At 41.6% G+C, this 22,607-nt stretch overlaps 1 protein-coding gene across 1 annotated transcript; it reads left to right on the forward strand.

The window, feature by feature from the left end:
* Positions 1-9,024: 9,024 nt before the first annotated feature.
* LOC311006989 (receptor-type tyrosine-protein phosphatase O-like) lies at positions 9,025-18,268 on the forward strand (the record flags this gene model as incomplete). The annotated part of the gene is made up of 10 exons (XM_084000065.1): positions 9,025-9,039; positions 9,086-9,157; positions 10,122-10,212; positions 10,336-10,412; positions 11,348-11,482; positions 11,598-11,720; positions 14,098-14,252; positions 15,945-16,080; positions 16,845-16,965; positions 17,920-18,268. The coding sequence occupies 9 exons, from the start codon at positions 9,025-9,027 to the stop codon at positions 16,947-16,949; spliced, it is 909 nt and encodes a 302-aa protein (XP_083856191.1). The 3' UTR covers positions 16,950-16,965; positions 17,920-18,268.
* Between the last annotated feature and the right edge of the window lie 4,339 nt (positions 18,269-22,607).

Genomic DNA, 22,607 nt, shown 5'->3' on the forward strand with positions numbered 1-22,607 from the left:
CTTCGAACGAGACGGGAAACTTCCTTACAACTGGTAGGCCACGCCCCCAGCCACGCCCCCCCCCAGCCACGCCCCCTCCCCCAGCCACGCCCCCTCTGCCCCTCCCCCTCCCCCCTCTGCCCCTCCCCCCTCTGTTGGTTTGTTCATGTTAATTCACTGTGTAAAATATGAGCTGTGGTTGGTCGACCTTTGGTGTGGATGTCGACGCCCACACAGAGATAACCACCGTAGCTCCTGACTGTAGTCGATCTGTGATGTCAGACAGTAACGATGAAGATGATGCTGATGATGATGATGATGCTGTGTTGGGACCAGCTGATTGGACGATGAAGACGAAGTTCAGGATTTAATTTGTTTCAACTAGTGATGTCACGATTATACATTTTCTTGGTTATTATTGTTTATTATTATTATAAATAATCACAGTGTTACGATAACTTACTACAACACTTTGAATGTGTAAAATCAAATTAGTCAAAATATAATTACATTATTCATTGTTTACACAAAATATTTCAAGTATCTATTAATATACGACCAATTATTAATCCCCCAGGGGAAGTGTTTGAAATATTCAGGTCATAAATTGTCATCTATACCAAATTTTTGTGTTTATTTTAAAGGGATACGGCAATTTTTTTGTGTGTCTTGCCTCACTCCCGAGTCCATGACCAGCAGATAGACACCATCCTTTCGACTGTGCGTGCAGTAACAAGGGAGATAGAGCCGTATCGCCGTAATTAGCTTAGCTCAAACACTGGAAGTGTATAGGTAGTGTTAGCCTGCCTCCACCTAAAGTCACTAATTAGCTTAGCTCAAACGCTGGAAGTGTATGGGTAGTGTTAGCCTGCCTCCACCTAAAGTCGCTAATTAGCTTAGCTCAAACACTGGAAGTGTATGGGTAGTGTTAGCCTGCCTCCACCTAAAGTCGCTAATTAGCTTAGCTCAAACACTGGAAGTGTATAGGTAGTGTTAGCCTGCCTCCACCTAAAGTCGCTAATTAGCTTAGCTCAAACGCTGGAAGTGTATGGGTAGTGTTAGCCTGCCTCCACCTAAAGTCGCTAATTAGCTTAGCTCAAACGCTGGAAGTGTATGGGTAGTGTTAGCCTGCCTCCACCTAAAGTCGCTAATTAGCTTAGCTCAAACGCTGGAAGTGTATGGGTAGTGTTAGCCTGCCTCCACCTAAAGTCGCTAATTAGCTTAGCTCAAAAGCTGGAAGTGTATAGGTACTGTTAGCCTGCCTCCACCTAAAGTCGCTAATTAGCTTAGCTCAAACACTGGAAGTGTATGGGTAGTGTTAGCCTGCCTCCACCTAAAGTCGCTAATTAGCTTAGCTCAAACGCTGGAAGTGTATGGGTAGTGTTAGCCTGCCTCCACCTAAAGTCGCTAATTAGCTTAGCTCAAACACTGGAAGTGTATAGGTAGTGTTAGCCTGCCTCCACCTAAAGTCGCTAATTAGCTTAGCTCAAACACTGGAAGTGTATGGGTAGTGTTAGCCTGCCTCCTACCCGAGCCGAAATCAGCAGTCAGAAGCTGATTTCATTTTAGCTCTAAACTCTGTAAATATATCACTTTATCCACATTTCAAACATGTTTAGGTGAGAAAGTAGCCGTTTAGATCAGCAGTGTGTCGTTAATTTGTCTAAATACCAGCTGTTTACAATTTTGTTCGGACGAATTCGACACTACTCAAGCTAGCCGTTGTGACCAACGCACTTCCGGTTACTTTCACAAAATAAAACACCCGTTGCCCTTTACATACAGAAAACCATGAGGATAGAATTTGTGCTTTTACTTTGAAATAGGAAGCTAACCTACCCTCGATGTAGCTAGCTTGAACCAAAATAAAGCGTCTTTGCTTGAACCCTCCGTTTTGACCGATCTCGTCCCGTTAGCGGCATTTGACCGCTCAAGATGCCTTACCGGAGAGTTTTGTAGCTCTGAGACGAAGATCGGCCCGCCGGTTTCCGTTTAGAGTTGCTGAAGAGTTTCTCTGATGACTTTAGGTGGAGGCAGGCTAACACTACCCATACACTTCCAGTGTTTGAGCTAAGCTAATTAGCGACTTTAGGTAGGAGGCAGGCTAACACTACCTATACACTTCCAGCGTTTGAGCTTAGCTAATTAGCTACTTTAGGTGTAGGCAGGCTAACACTACCTATACACTTCCAGCGTTTGAGCTAAGCTAACTAGCGACTTTAGGTGGAGGCAGGCTAACACTACCTATACACTTCCAGCGTTTGAGCTAAGCTAATTAGCGACTTTAGGTGGAGGTAGGCTAACACTACCTATACACTTCCAGTGTTTGAGCTAAGCTAATTAGCGACTTTAGGTGGAGGCAGGCTAACACTACCCATACACTACCAGTGTTTGAGCTAAGCTAATTAGCGACTTAAGGTGGAGGCAGGCTAACACTACCCATACACTTCCAGTGTATGAGCTAAGCTAATTAGCGACTTAAGGTGGAGGCAGGCTAACACTACTACTAAATCTTTCTTTGTTTTGTTTTGCTTTTTTTTTTAATCAAAAATGACAGGCTAACATTTAAATTCCTACCAATTCAATGTTACCTTAGCTAAATGGACCAGTATCTGAGCATTTACCTTTATTTTTGCGCCACATCTGCCGATACGGTTCCAACATTATCTTTTTTGGGAAAGTGACGGTATTTAGGAATCTTTACGATTAATCAATTAATTAATTAATTAATTGTGGCGTTTAACACTGCGATTCATTGTGAAAACAAGTAATTGTGACATCCCTAAGTTTCAAATTCAACAAAACGAGAAAAACGACTCGTTGTTTAAACCTAAAGAGGAGGAGGAGAGGAAGAAGAGCTGCTCCTCCTCCTCCTGATGATGATGAAGATGTGGCTGTCGACCACTCAGACTGACTGATTGATTGATTGATTGATCGGTGATTGATCGGGGATTAATATAAGGGCTGAAAGACGGTCAGTTAAGGCAGAACCTCGGCTTCCATCTGCTCTTGTTGCCGTGTCCATCACTAAACGCTGCTGTCCATCAGAGTCTCTGCATGTCAGCTGACCGCCAAGGCCCCGCCCCCTCAGGCCCCGCCCCCCACAGGCCCCGCCCCCAGTTTTGGCTCAAACTGCAGAAAATAAAAACATTAAAGGGGATAGTTCAACATTTTGTCAAATTGGCCCATTGCCATAGCAGTAGGTTTGTTACCTTTAACTGTCGGTTGCAAGCTGTTTTTAGAACGGCGGAGCAGAGCCGTGAGCTGCTCAGAGCTACGCTACGGAGGCTCATTATGGGATTTCTTGGTTTCCCTCATCAAATACACAATCCAACAACTCCACAACGCTCTGGTGGACAAGTTGTGAGCTGCACATTCACCACGCTATGAGATAATAACACAACGTTACCACACAGAGTTGTTTTAGAGGGAAATACAGAGACTGTTGATGAAAAACTGTCCCTGAAGGCAACACGCATCAGTGGTTTTGCATGAATTTACCTCTAAAACATAACCTGACAGAAAACAGAACCTACTGCTATGACTATAGGGATTATGGCAATGGGCCAGTTTGACAAAATGTTGAACTATCCCTTTAAAAACTTCACAAATATGAAAATAATAAAAAGGTTGTAGTGAAATCCTGATGGGGGGGTTGAAGGGGGGTGTTGGCTCTCTCCGTGGTTTCTATTTGATGTCTCAGATTCAGTTTTCCAAGTTTTAGATGTGACGTCGTGTTTCTGCAGCAGATGAGTCTGTTTCTCTTTCTGTGTTTAAATCTTCTGTTTTACCGACGGAGACGAGTTTGAGTCCCTGCAGCAAGAAACTGTCAATAACTGAGTCATAAGTGAGTAATGAGTGAGGTTCAGTCCCAGGTTCACAGAGTCTGAGCTGCAGCTTCAGAACAAACAGGAACGTGAAACAGAAAGTGAAGAATCAACAGATTTAACAACATGAACATGAGAAAAGACTTTAAATGTTTGATCACAGCTCAGGTCTGTTTATCTAGTAAAATGATAATAAAGATACTCAACTCAACACTGGAGGTCAGAAGTTAAAAGAGTTTACTTTTACTTTATTCATTTGTTTCTTTTAAATGGACGGAGACTGAAGTTTAAAACTCAGGTTAAAGTTTGATTTAAATCAGAGTTAAAGGTTGAGTCTGGAGTTTTGTGCCCAAAAATAAACATTAGACTTGGACAAATGAAATCCGTCTTAATCGTCACCTATGGGCTTCTAGTCCTGTGTGTGTGTGTTCAGGTTTTGTTGTGCACGTGGACGTTTCTGGGTGGAGAGCGAGAGAGTCTGTGTTTTCTCTCCAGCCAATGACGGAGCTCAGGTGAAGCTACGTGCAGCAGAGTAGTAGCTCAGGGCTGCTAGCTGCACTAGCTGTCTCTGATGCTAACGAGTGCTAGCAGCTAGCACGTCTCTCTCTCTCAGCACCGATTCCCCACCGCCACCGACAACTAAAGCCTCGACTGGTAACAAGTATGAGGGCCGTTGTGGTGAGCTAGCTCGATGCTAACTTCGGCTAGCGGTCAGAACGTTTTAATTACGCGACGTAATACGTCATTAACAGTGTGGCGGAGTAGTGTCAGAAAGTGTTTTTTATTTGACCAGTGAGTCACTATATTGAATTCACTATGAGTAGGGAGGAGGGAATGAGGGAGGGGTTTAGGACACAGCCCAGGTGTGACGTATCCACCACTTTCCGAACGTCAACAACGTAGCCTGTTTTGCCGGTTTTGTTCTTCCGGTGGAATTTTATGTTTACGTTTCCATGGTTTCGGTAGTCGCGGTAAATGCTTGGATTTTTTATTTTTTTTTCCCCAATGAAAATCTGTAAAACGCTTGGATCATCACAGCAGCTTTTAACAGTGGATATTATCACACAAATTGACATCCGTGATAAAAGCCAGCGTTAGTAGCCTAGATCCATGCGTTTACCGTAACTATGACAACGACTGAAAACCATGGAAACGTAAACGTACAATTCCACCAAACCGGCAAAACCGGCTTCTGGTTTTGACCATAGATGACGTTTGGAAACTTGTGGATAGGTCCAGGTGTTAGGTGTGAGGTCCAGGTTTTGGTCCAGGACTGTTGCATTGTGGGAAACGGGGGCGGGAGGAGGACACGGTGATGTCACAGGCCGGGCTGGAGGCGGAGACGGGCCAGAGCGGCGGCGGCGGCCGTGGCGGCGTTGTTGTTGTTGTTGTTGAGCGGCTGCATGATGCATTCACTGTGTGTGGGGCACTAATGTGTCGCTGTGTGAACTAATGAAGCGCCATGTTGTGTCAGTGTCGCCCCCTGCTGTCTCTTCTTCCTCATTTGTTTCCTGTTTTTATTTGAACCTTCAGGCGAAGAAGCCTCTTTGCCTTCCTTACCCTACTGCCATCCTGCCTTTGGACTGACTATCTTTTGGCTTTTTATATTAATCCGTGGTAAGTAACGCATCTGCTGGCCTCAAACACTGCACCTCGGGGGCATGACGATGACGATGACGATGATGAAGATGATAGAGTATTGATCGGCTGATCGATCGATCGGTCGGTCGGTCGCTGATCACAACCAGGAAGTCTGGTTTTATTCTGCTTCTCTCTGCTCTGCAACAAATCCCATCAAACCCAACACCTTCCTATAGGAGCTCCTCATTGGTTCTTCATTGGCTCCTCATAGAGCTCTGTAAAAGAGAGTAAGGACACCTCCATTGACTCCCGTGGTAAGGGTTTAAGGGTTTAAGGGTTTAAGGGTTTAAGGGTTTAAGGGTTTTGCGCCCCTAGTGGCAGGATGTGGGTATTGCAAAAGCGCCCAGAAAACCCATTCACTCCAATGTATGTGTGTTGCCCACTTGCTGGTAAATTGATGAAAACGGCCGTGTTTTTGTTTTTAGGTGTCTTGGTCATATCAGATTATACTTAGAATTTGTTTATTACAAAATGTAGATTGAAACATTAATGTAGACAACTATTTTGTTTTTTTACTAGCCTATGTGTTAATGTTTATCTGTAAAGGATCCTCAATGATGCTATTAACGTGGGTGATCTATAAATGTCCTTAAATTATTGAAAACACCACACTGCTCATTCACCAACAATGCAGAGATGTCAGTTCTTTTGCAAAACCCATATTCCTCCACCAGGAGGCGCTGCCATTGGACCGATGCTGTCCTTACTCTCTTTTACAGTGCTCTAGTTCCCCATTGGTTCCCAATTGGTTCCCCATTGGTTCCTCATTAGTTCCCCATTGGTTCCCCATTGGTTCCTCATTGGTTCCCCATTGGTTCCTCATTGGTTTCCCATTGGTTCCCCATTGGTTCCTTGGTTCATAACGCCACATTTTGTAATAATCTGCCACATTTTGAAATAAAATACTTGAATGAAATATGTGATAAACTTTGCCACAGTTTGTAATAAGTTGTTACATAGGCTAATGCACCAAATCGTTACAAAATGCGGCTGTTGGATTTTTATTATGAAGAAAATGTGATAATTCGGTGCGTTATTTAACAACTTATTACAAAATGCGGCAAAGTTTATTACATATTTCGTTCAAGAATTTTAGGTAACACTTAATAATAAGTACACACTAGCTTTAAATACTGAATTCATCATTTATAACACATGAATACTCATTAGTATGTAGTTTATAAACAGTTAAAAATGTTTTACTCATCATTGATAAGCACTGACTGTATTTATAAACTACATACTAATGAGTGTTCATGTGTTATAAATGAAGAATTCTGTATTTATTAATGCTTAACTAATGCTTATGTGGCAGATTATTACATAATGTGGCGTTCCTGAGGGTTCCTCCATGTTTACATCCACTCATTTATTGATAGATGAACCTGTCGACACGGATCAATACACATTCTTTACTGCTGAGGAACTCAGCATGAATTAAAATTAAGTCTAAAGTCATTACATTTAATCATAAAATCAACAAAATAATAATAAACTATAAACTGTCAGATCTGGTTTTATAATTGTAACCCTTTTATAAATACTGTTATAACATATAATCATCATATTAATTTAAATATTTAGTGACTGAGACTCTGTGAAACTGTTTCTGTTGGACAGCGCTCATAATTCCTACGACCAGCAGAGGGCACTGAACGCCACTATTTGATTGATGCTGATTGGCTCGTTAACAAACTACAGTTCATTTTTATCTAACCCTGAAATGAACCCTCATAATTATCCATTAACATCAAAGCTTAATATTTATAATAATAATGATAATATTGATAAAAACAACATAAAATCTTAAATAATATTAAATAACAAAGTGTCGTACAGAAAATATCAGTGTTAGAGCCCCTGTGTGTGTGTGTGTGTGTGTGTGCGTGTGTGTGTGCGTGTGTGTGTGTGCGTGTGTGTGCGTTGATTGGGGATTTGTTGTTAACGAGGAGGAAACTGGAGAATAAAACCAGACTTTTATTTTGAAACTTTAAATGTGAAGTTTGAGTTTGAGTGTCGGGGAAACAGGAAGTCAGCTGATGATGATGAAGATGTGTGTGTGTGTGTGTGTGTGTGTACTAACGTGTTGTTGGCTGTAGCATGACGCTAACCGTAGCATGACGCTAACTGTAGCATGATGCTAACTGTAGCATGACGCTAACTGTAGCATGAGGCTAACTGTAGCATGACGCTAACTGTAGCATGACGCTAACCGTAGCATGACGCTAACCGTAGCCCACTGCTCCCGCCAGGTGTCTGCATGCCGCCCGTCTCTTCACTTCCTGGTTCATCACTTGTCGTTGTTAGCATGTAGCTTAGCATCGGCTGTAGCCCGTAGCGACTGTGTGTGTCATGATGACTTCAGTGCATGTTTGTTTGTAGTTTCTTAGCGGTTCTTAGAGTTTCTGTCGCAGGTTTAAATCTCGTCGTTTCGTTGAGAGGAAACGAAGACGATTTAAAACCAAACAGTGAAAATAAAATCTGCATGTGAGTGAGTTTGTGTAGAAAAAAGCAGCTTCAGACGGAGGAGGGAGAGTCTTTCTGAGCATGATGGATTTATTTTTATTTTTATTTTGTTTCTCTGTGATTGTTTCTGGACTCAGACGATGAACGGGCGACTCACCGGCCGCTACGGAAGCCTTCAGCTGCCAATATTAAACACCTAAACACACAGAAACGTTACAAGTTATTAATGAAACAAGTAAAAAATGTTTCAATTTTTACTTTCATGCAAGAAAATTAACATTAACATGAAAACATCACTGATAAACTGTAAATAAAATGTTAACTGACTTTGAATTATGGGATGCAAATGATGTCAAATTAGTAATGAAACAAAATGTGAAAAATTAAACGTTATGAAAATGAGAAAACACAAAGTTTTTATTGTTGAACCAGGATTAACTTAATTAAAAAGATGAAAATAAAATGTTTTTGTTCATTTCATCATTTTCCATAAAAAGAAACGAAAGTTAAGTCAGAATTTTTAACTTCTAGTTAAATTGATTAAAAATGGAGATTAAGATAATTAATAATTAACTAGTAAACATGTTTTTATCCAGCGATAACTGAAACAAATGATGATGAAATGATTTTGTTTTAATATTGGCAGCTGTTGACTTCCATACAAATGAATAACTCATGAAAATAGTTCAGTTTGTTCTAATTAAACTCTTTAATAATCTTTTATTGAGTTTTCACATTTGATCTAACATAAACCCTCGAGGCCGGAGAGTCTCCGTCCTCTGAGTCACATGATCCACTTTGATCTGGTCTGACCGTCGTCACGGAGACGAAGCACTGACGTGTTTGTATTTTATAGGAGCAAGACAGCTTTAAAGAAACGGAAGCTCACAAGGTAACGAGACCAAACGACCACACGTCTGTGGACTTTGACTTCATCCTCTTCTCTTCACTCTGTTTCTGTGTGTGTTTCTCTGCTGCTGTGCTGCCATCGCACACACACACACACACACACACACACACACACACACACACACACACACACACACACACACACACACACACACACACACACACACACACACACACACACACACACACAGATGGAGGAAACATGGCCGACAGATGGGTCAGATGTGTTAACCGTCTTGTCCGTGTGTTTCAGCCCGGTGCAGCTCGACGACTTCGACGCCTACTTCAAAGAGATGAGCAAAGACTCGGCCTACAAGTTCTCCCTGCAGTTCGAGGTGACGGCCTCAACATCTGTCTATCTATCTATCTATCTATCTATCTATCTATCTATCTATCTATCTATCTATCTATCTATCTATCTATCTATCTATCTATCTATCTATCTATCTTTTTACTTCTTTCTTTCTTTCTTTCTTTCTTTCTTTCTTTCTTTCTTTCTTTCTTTCTTTCTTCTCCCATTTCTGTCTTTTTACTTCTTTCTTTCTTCTCCCATTTCTGTCTTTTTACTTCTTTCTTTCTTTCTTTCTTTCTTTCTTTCTTTCTTTCTTTCTTTCTTTCTTTCTTTCTACCCTTCTCAATCTCTATCTATCTACCTCTTTCTATCATCCCCCTCTCTCTGTCTCTTTTTTCCCTCTTTTTTTCTTTCTTCAGCTGCTTTCAGCATTCACACACATTTTCTATTTGTATTATTAAGGATGGTTTTATGAATAAGGAAGTGTAACTAATTAAAATTGGATTTTTAAAATCAAAAAATCTTTCTACCCTTCTCTATCCCTATCTATCTACCTCTTTCTATCATCCCCCTGTCTCTGTCTCTTTTTTCCCTCTTTTTTTTCTTCCTTCTTTCTTTCTTTCTATCCCATTTCCATGTCTTTTTCTTTCTTTCTTTCTTTCTTTCTTTCTTTCTTTCTTTCTTTCTTTCTTTCTTTCTTTCTTTCTTTCTTTCTACCCTTCTCTATCTCTATCTATCTACCTCTTTCTATCATCCCCCTCTCTCTGTCTCTTTTTCCCCTCTTTTTTTCTTTCTTTCTTTCTTTCTTTCTTTCTTTCTTTCTTTCTTTCTTTCTTTCTTCTACCCTTTCTTTTCTTTCTTCAGCTGCTTTCAGCATTCACACGCATTTTCTGCAGGAAATGCTATCTTTTTCTAGTTATTATTATTACAGTAAAAACTATCACAGTCGTTTTATTGTGAAAGGACCTGACAGGAAGTGAACTGAACGTGTGTTTTTGTTTTTCTAGGAGCTGAAGAGCGTCGGTCTGGATCTTTCCCATGATGCCGCTGACCTTCCCGTCAACAGACCCAAGAACAGATACACCAACATCCTGCCCTGTGAGTCACTTCCTGTCAGCTGACACATGACGATGATGATGATGATGATGATGATGATGATGATGATGATGATGATGATGATGATGATGATGAAGATAACCTTCTTCTTCTTCTTCTCCTCAGACGACTTCAGTCGAGTGAAACTGATCTCGATGCACAACGACGAAGGTTCAGATTACATCAACGCAAACTACATCCCAGTGAGTCTGACACAGCTGTTATATATATATAGATCAATGATATTGATCCATAAGGCAATATCAGGATTCAAACTTAAAGGGATAGTTCAACATTTAGTCAAATTGGCCCATTGCCATAATCCCTATAGTCATAGCAGTAGGTTCGTTACCTTTAATTGTCGGTGCAAGCTATTTTTAGAACGGCGGAGCAGAGCCGTGAGCTGCTCAGAGCTACGCTACGGAGGCTCATTATGGGATTTCTTGGTTTCACCTCATCAAACTCATCAAATACACAATCCAACAACTCCACAACGCTCTGGTGGACAAGTTGTGAGCTGCACATTCACCACGCTATGAGATAATAACACAACGTTACCACACAGAGTTGTTTTAGAGGTAAATACAGAGACTGTTGATGAAAAACTGTCCCTGAAGGCAACACGCATCAGAGGTTTTACATGAATCTCCCTCTAAAACAACTCTGTGTGGTAACGTTGTGTTATTATCTCATAGCGTGGTGAATGTGCAGGTCACAACTTGTCCACCAGAGCGTTGTGGAGTTGTTGGATTGTGTATTTGATGAGTTTGATGAGGGAAACCAAGAAATCCCATAATGAGCCTCCGTAGCGTAGCTCTGAGCAGCTCACGGCTCTGCTCCACCGTTCTAAAAACAGCTTGCACCGACAATTAAAGGTAACGAACCTACTGCTATGACTATAGGGATTATGGTGATGGGCCAATTTGATAATAAATATTTTAACAGGGCGTAGAAATTCAGTCAAATCAAATCAATGTGAGAGTGACATCACTGTGTGTGTGTGTGTGTGTGTCTGTGTGTGTGTGTGTGTGTGTGTGTGTGTGTGTCTGTGTGTGTGTGTGTGTGTGTGTGTGTCTGTGTGTGTGTGTGTGTGTGTGTGTGTGTGTGTGTGTGTGTGTGTGTGTGTGTGTGTGTGTAGGGCTACAAACACGGTAAGGAGTACATCGCCACCCAGGGCCCGCTGCCCGAGACCAGGAACGACTTCTGGAGGATGGTGCTGCAGCAGAAGTCTCCCATCGTCGTCATGCTGACTCAGTGCAACGAGCGTCGCCGGGTCGGTCCCTCCCGTCGCCATGGAAACAGGCTCACCGCTGCACCACTGTGTGTGTGTGTGTGTGTATATGTGTGTGTCACTAACAGCTGATGTGTGTGTGTGTGTGTGTTGCCAGGTGAAGTGTGACCACTACTGGCCGTTCACAGACGAGCCGGTCATGTACGGAGAGATCAGCGTGGAGATGATGTCTGAGTCCGAGTCCACCGAGTGGACCGTCAGGAAGTTCAGACTGGGATACGTGAGTCATCAATACCTCATCAATACCTCTTCAATACCTCTTCAATACAGGGCTGCAACTAATAATAAATAATATAATACATTTTATTTAGAAAGCGCCTTTCACGCCACTCAAGGACACTTTACAGCAGTTAAAATCATCAAGCACCAAAACACAGAATAAATCATCATTATACAACAAGTAGTTCCGACCAAGCAATCTGATTGGTCAATAAGACATTTAGAACGTGCTCAAATCAGCATTACAGCACGGCTGACTCATCACTGAAAATATTACTTCGCCATGTCATGTTGTTTATACATCTCCATGGCAACATGGATTTTTCCCCCTTTTATTTTATTACTCGTGAAAATAAATCACAAACTACATTGACCTCCTGTAGGTTGTTCCTGTCAGCTGCCGAAGTCAGATTTATAGAACAATTATTTTATTTTATTTTTTGTTAATATATTGTAAACCTCCCCGTTACAGCAGAGAGGATTGTCTCCCTCCCATGTGTGTAACGTTACAAAGTCGGAGAGTTGTGATCGCGGTGAATATGTTTTTTAAAATATGGCCTGGAGCTGAATATTTCATTGGATAAAACGGAGGTGATTACCTGTATGTTTCTCTCTCTCCCTCTCTCTTGCTTGCGCCGTTTGGGCTTTTAAATAGTCTGGAGTAATCGTTTGGCTTTCTCTATCAGCTGTGTCGGCGACACGGCGCTATAACTTCATTTACATGCAGAGTTTGTGGTTGTAGAAGCTACATCTGTGAAAAGAAAAAAACTGCATCTTTGTTATAACTTGGGCGAGTTTGTGCAGTGTTGATTTAGTTCGGGAAAGTCCGAGACCGCGTTAAAACATGAACGTCAGCTCAGAGTTCACTCATCTGGGACTAGAAAATAATTTCTGTTGCTAGGTCGTTACTAAGGTTCGGACTATTTGCTGTAGAGGTGAACTAGGTTCCATTACACATAGGAGTCTACTGACGTGACTGATTGTGTTTCAGTTATTAGTCAGACCCCATTCATTTCCATGGAAACGGGAAGCACACTCGCAAAAAACTTTAAATTTTGAGAGCAAAACGTCCATCAACATGAATATTTATTTAATGATACGCTTTATTTTGTTGGTAATTGTTGTATAATCGCAATATTACCCTCGAGGGTGTGCTTAAACGTAATTTGAGCACTTCGGTGATGCTTGCGGACCTCGGCGCAAGCGCCTCGGTCCTGACCGCATCACCGTCGTGCTCAAATGACGTTAAAGCACACCCTCTCGGGTAATATTGCTTAAATAAACAATACCAAAGCATAAATCATCATCAATAGACAACACCGAAACACAAGAGCACAGAATAAACAACATTAAAAACATCAGTAAGAATGAATAATGAAAAGAACAAATAAATAAAACTGTGCAGAATAAAAGGGAAAAGTTAGGGTGAGGGGTGGTGGGGTGGATAGGCAATTTGAAACAGGTGGGTTTTGATTTTTGTTTTGAAAAGAGGGAGAGAGTCAATGTTACGGATGTGAGATGGTAAAGAATTCCAGAGTCGGGGAGCAGAGCGACTGAAAGCTCTGCTCCCCATGGTGCTGATTGGTGATGATTATTGTCATTATCGATTAATCTGTTGATTATTTAAATGATTAATCGATTAGTTGTTTGGTCAATAAAAGACGACATCGTCCTCAAATGTCTTGTTTTGTCCACAAACCAAAGAGAGACTCAGTTTATTGTCATAAAGGAACGAAGAAACCAGAAATATTCACATTGAAGAAGCTGCAATCGTATGGAGCTCCATCTGTGTCTTTATTATTCAATTCAATTTAAACAAAAAAGATATTTTCAATCAAAACAAACTTCACTTCAATGAAAAAAAAAAAAGTGTTGATGAAAAAAAAATTTGAGACCCAAAAAATTGCATTTGAACCCTTTTCTTCTTTGATTGAAAAGGTTTTTTGATTGAAGTGAGTTTATTATTTGATTGAAAAAATATATTTTTGGTTTAAATCAACTTTTTTTCCCCGACTGAATAATAAAGACAAAAAAAAACAAAGTCTCAGACGCTGCTCTCCTGTATTTTTTTTTGCATTCAAACACTTTTTTTTTATTGAAGTGAAGTTTGTTTTGATTGAAAATATCTTTTTTGTTTAAACCAACTTTTTTTTTAAATTAAATAATAAAGACACAAATGTAGCTCCATAAAGTCAGAACTTTTTAAAAATTACTATTGATTTATTAATTGATTGATTGTTGCAGCTGAACATCAACACTGTATCAGACCAGTGTGTGTGTGTGTGTGTGTGTGTGTGTGTGTGTGTGTGTGTGTGTGTGTGTGTCTGTGTGTGTGTGTGTGTGTGTGTGTGTGTGTCTCTGTGTGTGTGTGTGTGCAGGCTGATGAGTCTCAGGACGTGCTCCACCTGAACTACACCTCGTGGCCGGACCACGGCGTTCCGACCGTCAACGCCATCGAGAGCATCCTGCAGTTCGTCCACATCGTCCGGCAGCAGGCGCACCGCACCAAGGACCCCATCGTGGTCCACTGCAGGTCGGTGACGTCACAGTGATGTCACAGTGATGTCACAGTGATGTCACAGTGATGTCACAGTGATGTCACAGTGATGTCACAGTGATGTCACAGTGATGTCACAGTGATGTGTGGTGTATTGATGTGTTGATGAAGAGAAGTGATCACCGCCGACACGTCTTTTCTTGCATTCAAAAAGAGTTTATTACAAGAAAAAGAACAGAACAAACTATCAAAAATGCCGAATCGTGGAGCATCTCTGGTGCCAATATGAGATCTCTCTCTCTTGGCCCAAAGCTCTAACCTTATATACGTTTTCTAAAACTCCACCTTCTCCCAATATAAGGATTTGTCTGTCCAAGATGGTCAGACAAAGACAGGATCTAAAAACAGAATCTAACCTACAGTATGCCTTCTGACATTTAACCTCTTGACCAGGCTAACTAAACATAGATACAGTGTCAAGTATCCCCAGAAACTATGACCCACAGAGATGGGTAGATGACAAGGAACACATTTACACACTACTGCTAGACACCTAATCTAAACATCTTGCTGTAAATGTATGCGTGTACCTTTCTCTCTTGTAACATCTGAATTTATTTATATTTATCCCATTTAACTATAAACTGTTACTCATCACAGATGAAGTTCCTATCCAAATGGTGACTGACCTCTGACCTATCCCTTAACTTTTAGGCTGAGAAAACACCATGAAAAACACAAGATAATTGAAGATATTAAAGCAAAAATGTTCAGGTGGATAATACACTACAGATGTCATAGTGATGTGTAATCTTACTCCATGGTCTTTGGTACAAAACATAACCTAAAAATGCAATCTAATCTAATAACTTAATAATAACATGTAATGATGGTGTGAATCTGCATCGAGTTGTTGAACAGTTCAAATATCTAGGATCATGGCTGGACTCAGAGCTTACTGTCAAACCTCATATTGACTTTTATTCTTCGTAAAATCAACTTTGGTATCAGTGTTTTATTTCGATCCAAGAACTGTTTTACACTTAAAGGGATAGTATCATTTTTTTTTTTTAAAGTGTGGTTGTATGATCTACAAATAGCCCCTAAGTACTTTAATTGCAGTAGAAGACTCTCTGCACTCCTCCCGTTAGCAACGCCAGCCCATAATAGCCCTGCCCAGAGATTTACAACATACAGTGTTGTGAACAGACCCAAAGAAACGGCCTATTTTCACGGCCTAAAAGAGGTTTTACCTGAAAAATAATACACAGTTCCATTGTTCACTATAATATAATTTTTTCCAGCCCTTCAAAGGGCAGGAAAAACACAGTTTTTATTTGGACCTAACCAACTGCTGATCGGCGGGCGCTAACCCTGGGCGGAGGGATACGTGAGTTGGTTCGGTCCAAATAAAAACTGTGTTTTTCCTGGAAAAAATTATATTATAGCGAATAATGGAACTGTGTATTATTTTTCAGGTAAAACCTCTTTTAGGCCGTGAAAATAGGCCGTTTCTTTGGGTCCATTCACAACACTGTATGTTGTAAATCTCTGGGCAGGGCTATTATGGGCTGGCGTTGCTAACGGGAGGAGTGCAGAGAGTCTTCTACTGCAATTAAAGTACTTAGGGGCTATTTGGAGATCATACAACCCCACTTTACGTAAAAAAAATGATACTATCCCTTTAAATAAAGTTTCTGAATGAGTGTGGTGCTGCTGTGTCCTCAGCGCGGGCGTGGGCCGGACCGGGACCTTCATCGCTCTGGACCGCCTCATGCAGCACATCCGGGAGCACGAGTTCGCCGACATCCTGGGGATGGTGTCGGAGATGAGGTCACACCGTCTGTCCATGGTGCAGACCGAGGTGAGGACGGGCGCGGCCGTGGTGCCTTCAGGCGCTGAGCGTGTTGCTGCCCAAAACCTTCAGATTCCTTCTTTTAGACCTAAAATGTTAGGAACATACAGCCCTGAGTTGAATTAGCCCGGAATTGTCCTTTAAACGATTAATGGATAAGTTGTTTGGTCAATAAAATGTTGAGACGACATCGTCCTCAAATGTCTTGTTTTGTCCACAAACCAAAGAGAGACTCAGTTTATTGTCATAAAGGAACAAAGAAACCAGAAATATTCACATCTAAGAAGCTGGAATCACACGGAGCTCCATCTGTGTCTTTATTATTCAATCAAAACAAAAAAGTTGATTTAGACAGAAAGGATATTTTCAATTTAAACAAACTTCACTTCAATCAAAAAAAAAGAAAAAGTGTTGATGAAAAAAAAATTGAGACCCAAAATATTGCATCTGAACCCTTTTCTCCTTTGATTGAAAAGGTTTTTTTGATTGAAGTGAGTTTATTATTTGATTGAAAATATATTTTTTTGGTTTAAATCAACTTTTTTTTCCCGATTGAATAATAAAGACAAAAAAAAAACGAAGTCTCAGACGCTGCTCTCCTGTATTTTTTTGCATTCAAACACTTTTTTTTATTGAAGTAAAGTTTGTTTCGATTGAAAATATCTTTTTTGTTCAAATCAACTTTTTTTTTTATTGAATAATAAAGACACAAATGTAGCTCCATAAAATCTGAACTTTTAAAAACTGAGCTGTGGTTGTGGTTGTCGTTAAAGGAGCAGTACGTGTTCATCCACCAGTGCGTCCTGCTGATGTGGCAGAAGAAGAAGCAGCAGTCCATCACCTCCGACGTCATCTACGAGAACGCCAGCAAGACATAAGAGGCCACGCCTCCACGTGAGTCACGGAGCTGCAGCTGTTCAACTGGTTTCATCTGGATCACAATGATCTGGATGTTTAAATCCCTCGTTTCATCCAGGATCACGTAATCCTGAGTGTTAAAGGGATAGTTCAACATTTAGGCAAATTGCCACCATTGCCATAATCCCTATAGTCATAGCAGTAGGTTCGTTACCTTTAATTGTCGGTGCAAGCTGTTTTTAGAACGGCGGAGCAGAGCCGTGAGCTGCTCAGAGCTACGCTACGGAGGCTCATTATGGGATTTCTTGGTTTCCCTCATCAAACTCATCAAACACACAATCCAACAACTCCACAACGCTCTGGTGGACAAGTTGTGAGCTGCACATTCACCACGCTATGAGATAATAACACAACGTTACCACACAGAGTTGTTTTAGAGGGAAATACAGAGACTGTTGATGAAAAACTGTCCCTGAAGGCAACGTGCATCAGCGGTTTTGCATGAATTTCCCTCTAAAACAACTCTGTGTGGTAACGTTGTGTTATTATCTCATAGTGTGGTGAATGTGCAGCTCACAACTTGTCCACCAGAGCGTTGTGGAGTTGTTGGATTGTGTATTTGATGAGTTTGATGAGGGAAACCAAGAAATCCCATGAGCCTCCGTAGCGTGCTCTCTGAGCAGCTCGCGGCTCTGCTCCGCCGTTCTAAAAACAGCTTGCACCGACAATTAAAGGCAACGAACCTACTGCTATGACTATAGGGATTATGGCAATGGGGCAGTTTGACTAAATGTTGAACTATCCCTTTAACCCGGGAGGAGACAAAGAGATTGATGAGGTCTAAAGATCAGGCTGAACTTCTCCCTGCTCCTTGTCTTGCAGGCTGAACTTAACTTCTCCCTGCTCCTTGTCTTGCAGGCTGAACTTAACTTCTCCCTGCTCCTTGTCTTGCAGGCTGAACTTAACTTCTCCCTGCTCCTTGTCTTGCAGGCTGAGCTTCAGATCCATCCGACCAACGATCAAACGGACGACGTGGGAGGGAGAGAACCAGTGTTTCCTTTGACCCGGGGGGAGATTCTGCCTTAAGGAGCGTTCACTGACCCCCGCCGCTCCGCTCCGCCTCCGCCTCCATCGCTCCTCTGACCCGGACCCGCTCACGTCGTCGGCGCGGAGTAGGAGGAGCCTCTACCGGCGCCGCCTGCTGATTGGACGTCTGCCTGCGTCGAGTCCGTGTCCGTCCTCCTTCAGACCAGACGACGAGCGGGTTGAGCCGAGTCGGCGGCAGCTCCTCGTTTTCTTTTCTGTTTTTAATCTCAGGAGCTGAAAAACCAGCAAACACACACACACACACACACACACAGACACACACACACACACACACACTCCTCCACCCCCCCACCACTGGATTGGATGAGCCCCTCCCCCTCGTGTGCAGCTGTCCTGGTCGTGACTCCTCACTGCAAAAACTCAAAATCTTACCAAGAATATTTGTCTTATTTCTAGTCAAAACAAATCTCATTCTACTTAAAATAAGACTCATCACATTAAAAGCAGCTTGTTTTTAGACACTTTTTACTTCTTTCAAGCTGATTTTCACATAAAAAATCTGATAGTGGAGCAAGTTTTTTTTTTTAAACTAAATTCTTTCACTTAAAATAAGACTCATCACCTAAAAATGAACTTGTTTTTAGATCATTTTCACTTGTTTCAACATATTTTCACTTGAAATAAGTAGAAAAATCTGATAGTGGAGCAAGTTTTTCTTTCTTATTACAAGCACAAAAAACTTGCTTTCACTGGCAGATTTTTCTACTTATTTCAAGTGAAAATTTGATTGAAACAAGTGAAAATGATCTAAAAACAAGTTCATTTTTAGGTGATGAGTCTTATTTTAAGTGGAAAGTTTAGTTTTGACTAGAAATGAGACATTTTGACAAGAAATAAGACAAATATTCTTGGTAAGATGTTGAGTTTTTGCAGTGCTCCCACTGCCAACGCACCAATCACTGGACTCAACACAACTCTTCGATTATTATTATTCCTATTAGAACTCCAGCAGCGCTAACGTGCTAACGTGCTAACCAGGACGGCTGCACAGGACGCCGCCGCCGCCGCTGACTCCGCCCACCTGCAGCGTCGCCTGAAGATCATTGGACCAACGATGAGCACAAAGTTTCAAGGCAACGGCGACGCTGCTTTTTAACCGACTCGTTATTCGCTGTTTTTTAACCTAAACACTAAAAAAACGACTAAACTGTTTCCTGTGGAGGAACTTCCTGTTTCCTGTTTCCTGTTTCCTGCTGAAGGCGCCGTCGGACGTCGTCGTGGTCGTGGTGATGAAAAACTAAAATCGCCTTTTAAGACTGAACTCACTGAAGGTTTCAGATCAAAGCAGCAGAAGACGACGACGAAGGCGACGGCGCTCCTTTGTCCCGGTGTCACTGAACGCATCAACATGTTTTTATTCCGTCGAACACGTGAATGTTGCTGCGCTGCACAAACAAACAGACGACAGGTCGGACCGCTGCCGGCCAATCAGCAGAGACGAGCGACATCATCACCTGAGACAAACAAACACACATATCTGCTCTTCATATCTCACTGAGTGGGCGGAGCCAATCAGGGCCAATCAGAGCCAATCAGAGCCAATCTGAGCCAATCAGAGCCAATCAGAGCCAATCTGAGCCAATTTGAGCCAATCAGAGCCCAGACATCAACATATCATCATCATCATGTGAACAATTAATATCAAACTGAAGAGAAAAGAAATGTTTCACTGTAAAACACTGAGTTTGTTCCAGCGCCCTCATTAATATAATTATAATAATTATAATAATAATAATGTCCCACTTTTCATTATTAAAACAAAATGTTTCATTATAAACTCTCAGTTAAAGTTGAATATTAAAGTTTAATGATCAGAATCAAACGTCGACTTCAATAGAAATGAACTGATTCAATCAGACACAGGAAATAAACTCATTAACTCAAGTTCATTGGTTCTTTAGTTGTTGGTTTACTTAATTTTCAAGTGGTTATTTTTAGTTTAGTTTAGTTTCAGATAGAGGGTTAACACAGTGAACCAGAATCTCTGATCGGTACAGAACCAATAGATCAATAAGTTCAAACTTTGTCTCTTCTGGGCGTCGGAACAACATCAGTGTTTGTCTTCATCAGAGTTTACACTGGGCTGTTTGGGCCCCTAAAGGCCCCTAGTGGCTCCTCATGGTGTCTCCTAGTGGCTCCCAGTGGCCCATGGTGGCTCCTAGTAGCTCCTAGTGGCCCCTGGTGGCTTCTAGTGGCCCATGGTGGCTCCTAGTGGCCCATGGTGGCTCCTAGTAGCTCCTAGTGGCCCATGGTGGCTCCTAATGGCCCATGGTGGCTCCTAGTGGCCCATGGTGGCCCCTGGTGGCTTCTAGTGGCCCATGGTGGCTCCTAGTGGCTCCTAGTGGCCCATAGTGGCTTCTAGTGGCCCATGGTGGCTCCTAGTGGCCCATTGTGGCCCATGGTGGCTCCTAGTAGCTCCTAGTGGCCCATGGTGGCTCCTAGTGGCCCATTGTGGCCCATGGTGGCTCCTAGTAGCTCCTAGTGGCCCATGGTGGCTCCTAGTGGCCCATGGTGGCTCCTAGTGGCCCATTGTGGCTCCTGGTGGCCCATTGTGGCTCCTAGTGGCCCATGGTGGCCCATGGTGGCTCCTAGTAGCTCCTAGTGGCCCATTGTGGCTCCTAGTAGCTCCTAGTGGCCAATGGTGGCCCATTGTGGCTCCTAGTAGCTCCTAGTGGCCCATGATGGCCCATTGTGGCTCATTGTGGCCCATGGTGGCCCATGGTGGCTCCTAGTAGCTCCTAGTGGCCCATTGTGGCTCCTAGTGGCCCATTGTGGCCCATGGTGGCTCCTAGTAGCTCCTAGTGGCCCATGGTGGCTCCTAGTAGCTCCTAGTGGCCCATGGTGGCTCCTAGTAGCTCCTAGTGGCCCATTGTGGCCCCTGGTGGCTCCTGATCTGAGCCCAGCTCCTGATCTCACGACGTCTGTACAGAAACAGTCGTGAGTCGTTCGTCTTCATATCAAAGTTAATTAACGATCATTTGTCGTTTCTGTCATTTTTTACTGAAGGTTTGAAAGAAAAAACAAACAAAACTCACATCTGAGGAGAATGTTACTGACGGACGAGTGGTCGACCTTTGACCTTCTACACAGACAGGATGGACAGGGTGTCGTCAAAATAAGAGCACCAGAGTCTGACAGTGTTAAATCCACTTCCTGTGTTTGATGAACTTAATTAATGAATCAGTTCTGAGTTGATTCAGTGAACAAACTGAGTTTATGTTCATAGAAACAACAGATCAAAGATCAATTACATGAAATATCAACGACACTTTTATAAGAAATACAGTAAATGAAGATTTAAAGTATTTGCACTGATAGAATTTAGATTTTAATCAAAAACGTTTTTACAAGTAAACTTCTATCAAACACAAAACCAGTTTAGAATCTGAACTTTCAGATTTTATAAAGTGTTTTATTATTTTGACGACAGCTCGTTTCTGATCTGTAGAAAAGTTCACGAATGTTTGTAACGAAGTGAAACGATTCGTCCTCGCTGCCTTGAGGTTCAAACACCTGAAGTCTGTACCTGTTCTCCGTCCGGGCCCCCCCGCTGGGCCCCCCAGGTGTGGCTTCATCAGACGTACTGTACATATTAATGAATTAATTCCTGCTTCTGGTTTCTACTCGTCATGACTAAGTGGTTTCTTGTGGACAAGTTGCTTTAGTTTGTTGTTTTTCAGTCGTTGTGTGAATCTTCGTTTCTGAGCCTGAAGCTTCGGACCAACGCACGTTAGAAACTCTGAGTCTGTGGCAGAAAAACTCACTTTGGTTCAACTGTAAAAAATAAAATAGAATAAAAAAAAAAACAATAAAAAAATAAAAACTAGAAACAGTAGAAAAAGTAGAGACAGTGAGAAGCTGCAGACGAAGAGCCGAGCACCGTCACTGCTACAGATCTTCTCTCCGTGTTGTCGACTGTTCGTCATTGGTGCCATTTATTGTGTCACTTCCTGTTCCTGATGAGCTCGTCATCGTCACAGTTTTAATGTGTGTGTGTTGGAACAAATAAAATGTTGCAGTTTAAAACCTGTCGTCTCCACTTTCTACACAACACTCACATGGCCTATGAATAATAATATTTTTATATTGATGCTAATTATTAAAAACAGATCAAACTAAAATCAAAACAATTTATGACCTCACGACCTCGTCTCAGAACTTTATTCTCAATCTTTAGCTCAGAATAACAGATTTATATTTAAGTTAAGTGAAAGAAGTTTACTGAATCTGAGAATTATGACATCACCTTATTATTATAAATTCAGATCAAAGAGGTTTTAGTTCTTCCAAATTAAGATAAACTTTTTTTTTTTCAACAAGAACTTTTCTAGTTTTAAATCTTCAAATCTTTCTCATTGAGTCAGGATTTTCTTTTTCTTCATTTATGATTGCATTATTGATACATGAATTAGAGTCAGAGGAACAATAATAATATTTGAGTTAAATTTACTGAACCTGTGAAACAGAAGAAATAGGAAATGAACTCAGTGGTTTTCTTATTAAATGTTTTTTATTGCAGAACGAGCAGATTTAATGGAAAAAGGCACCAATGAAAACTATTCACATACAAA

Source organism: Trachurus trachurus, assembly GCF_905171665.1.
Source record: "Trachurus trachurus genome assembly, chromosome: 23".
Lineage (NCBI taxonomy): Eukaryota > Metazoa > Chordata > Actinopteri > Carangiformes > Carangidae > Trachurus > Trachurus trachurus.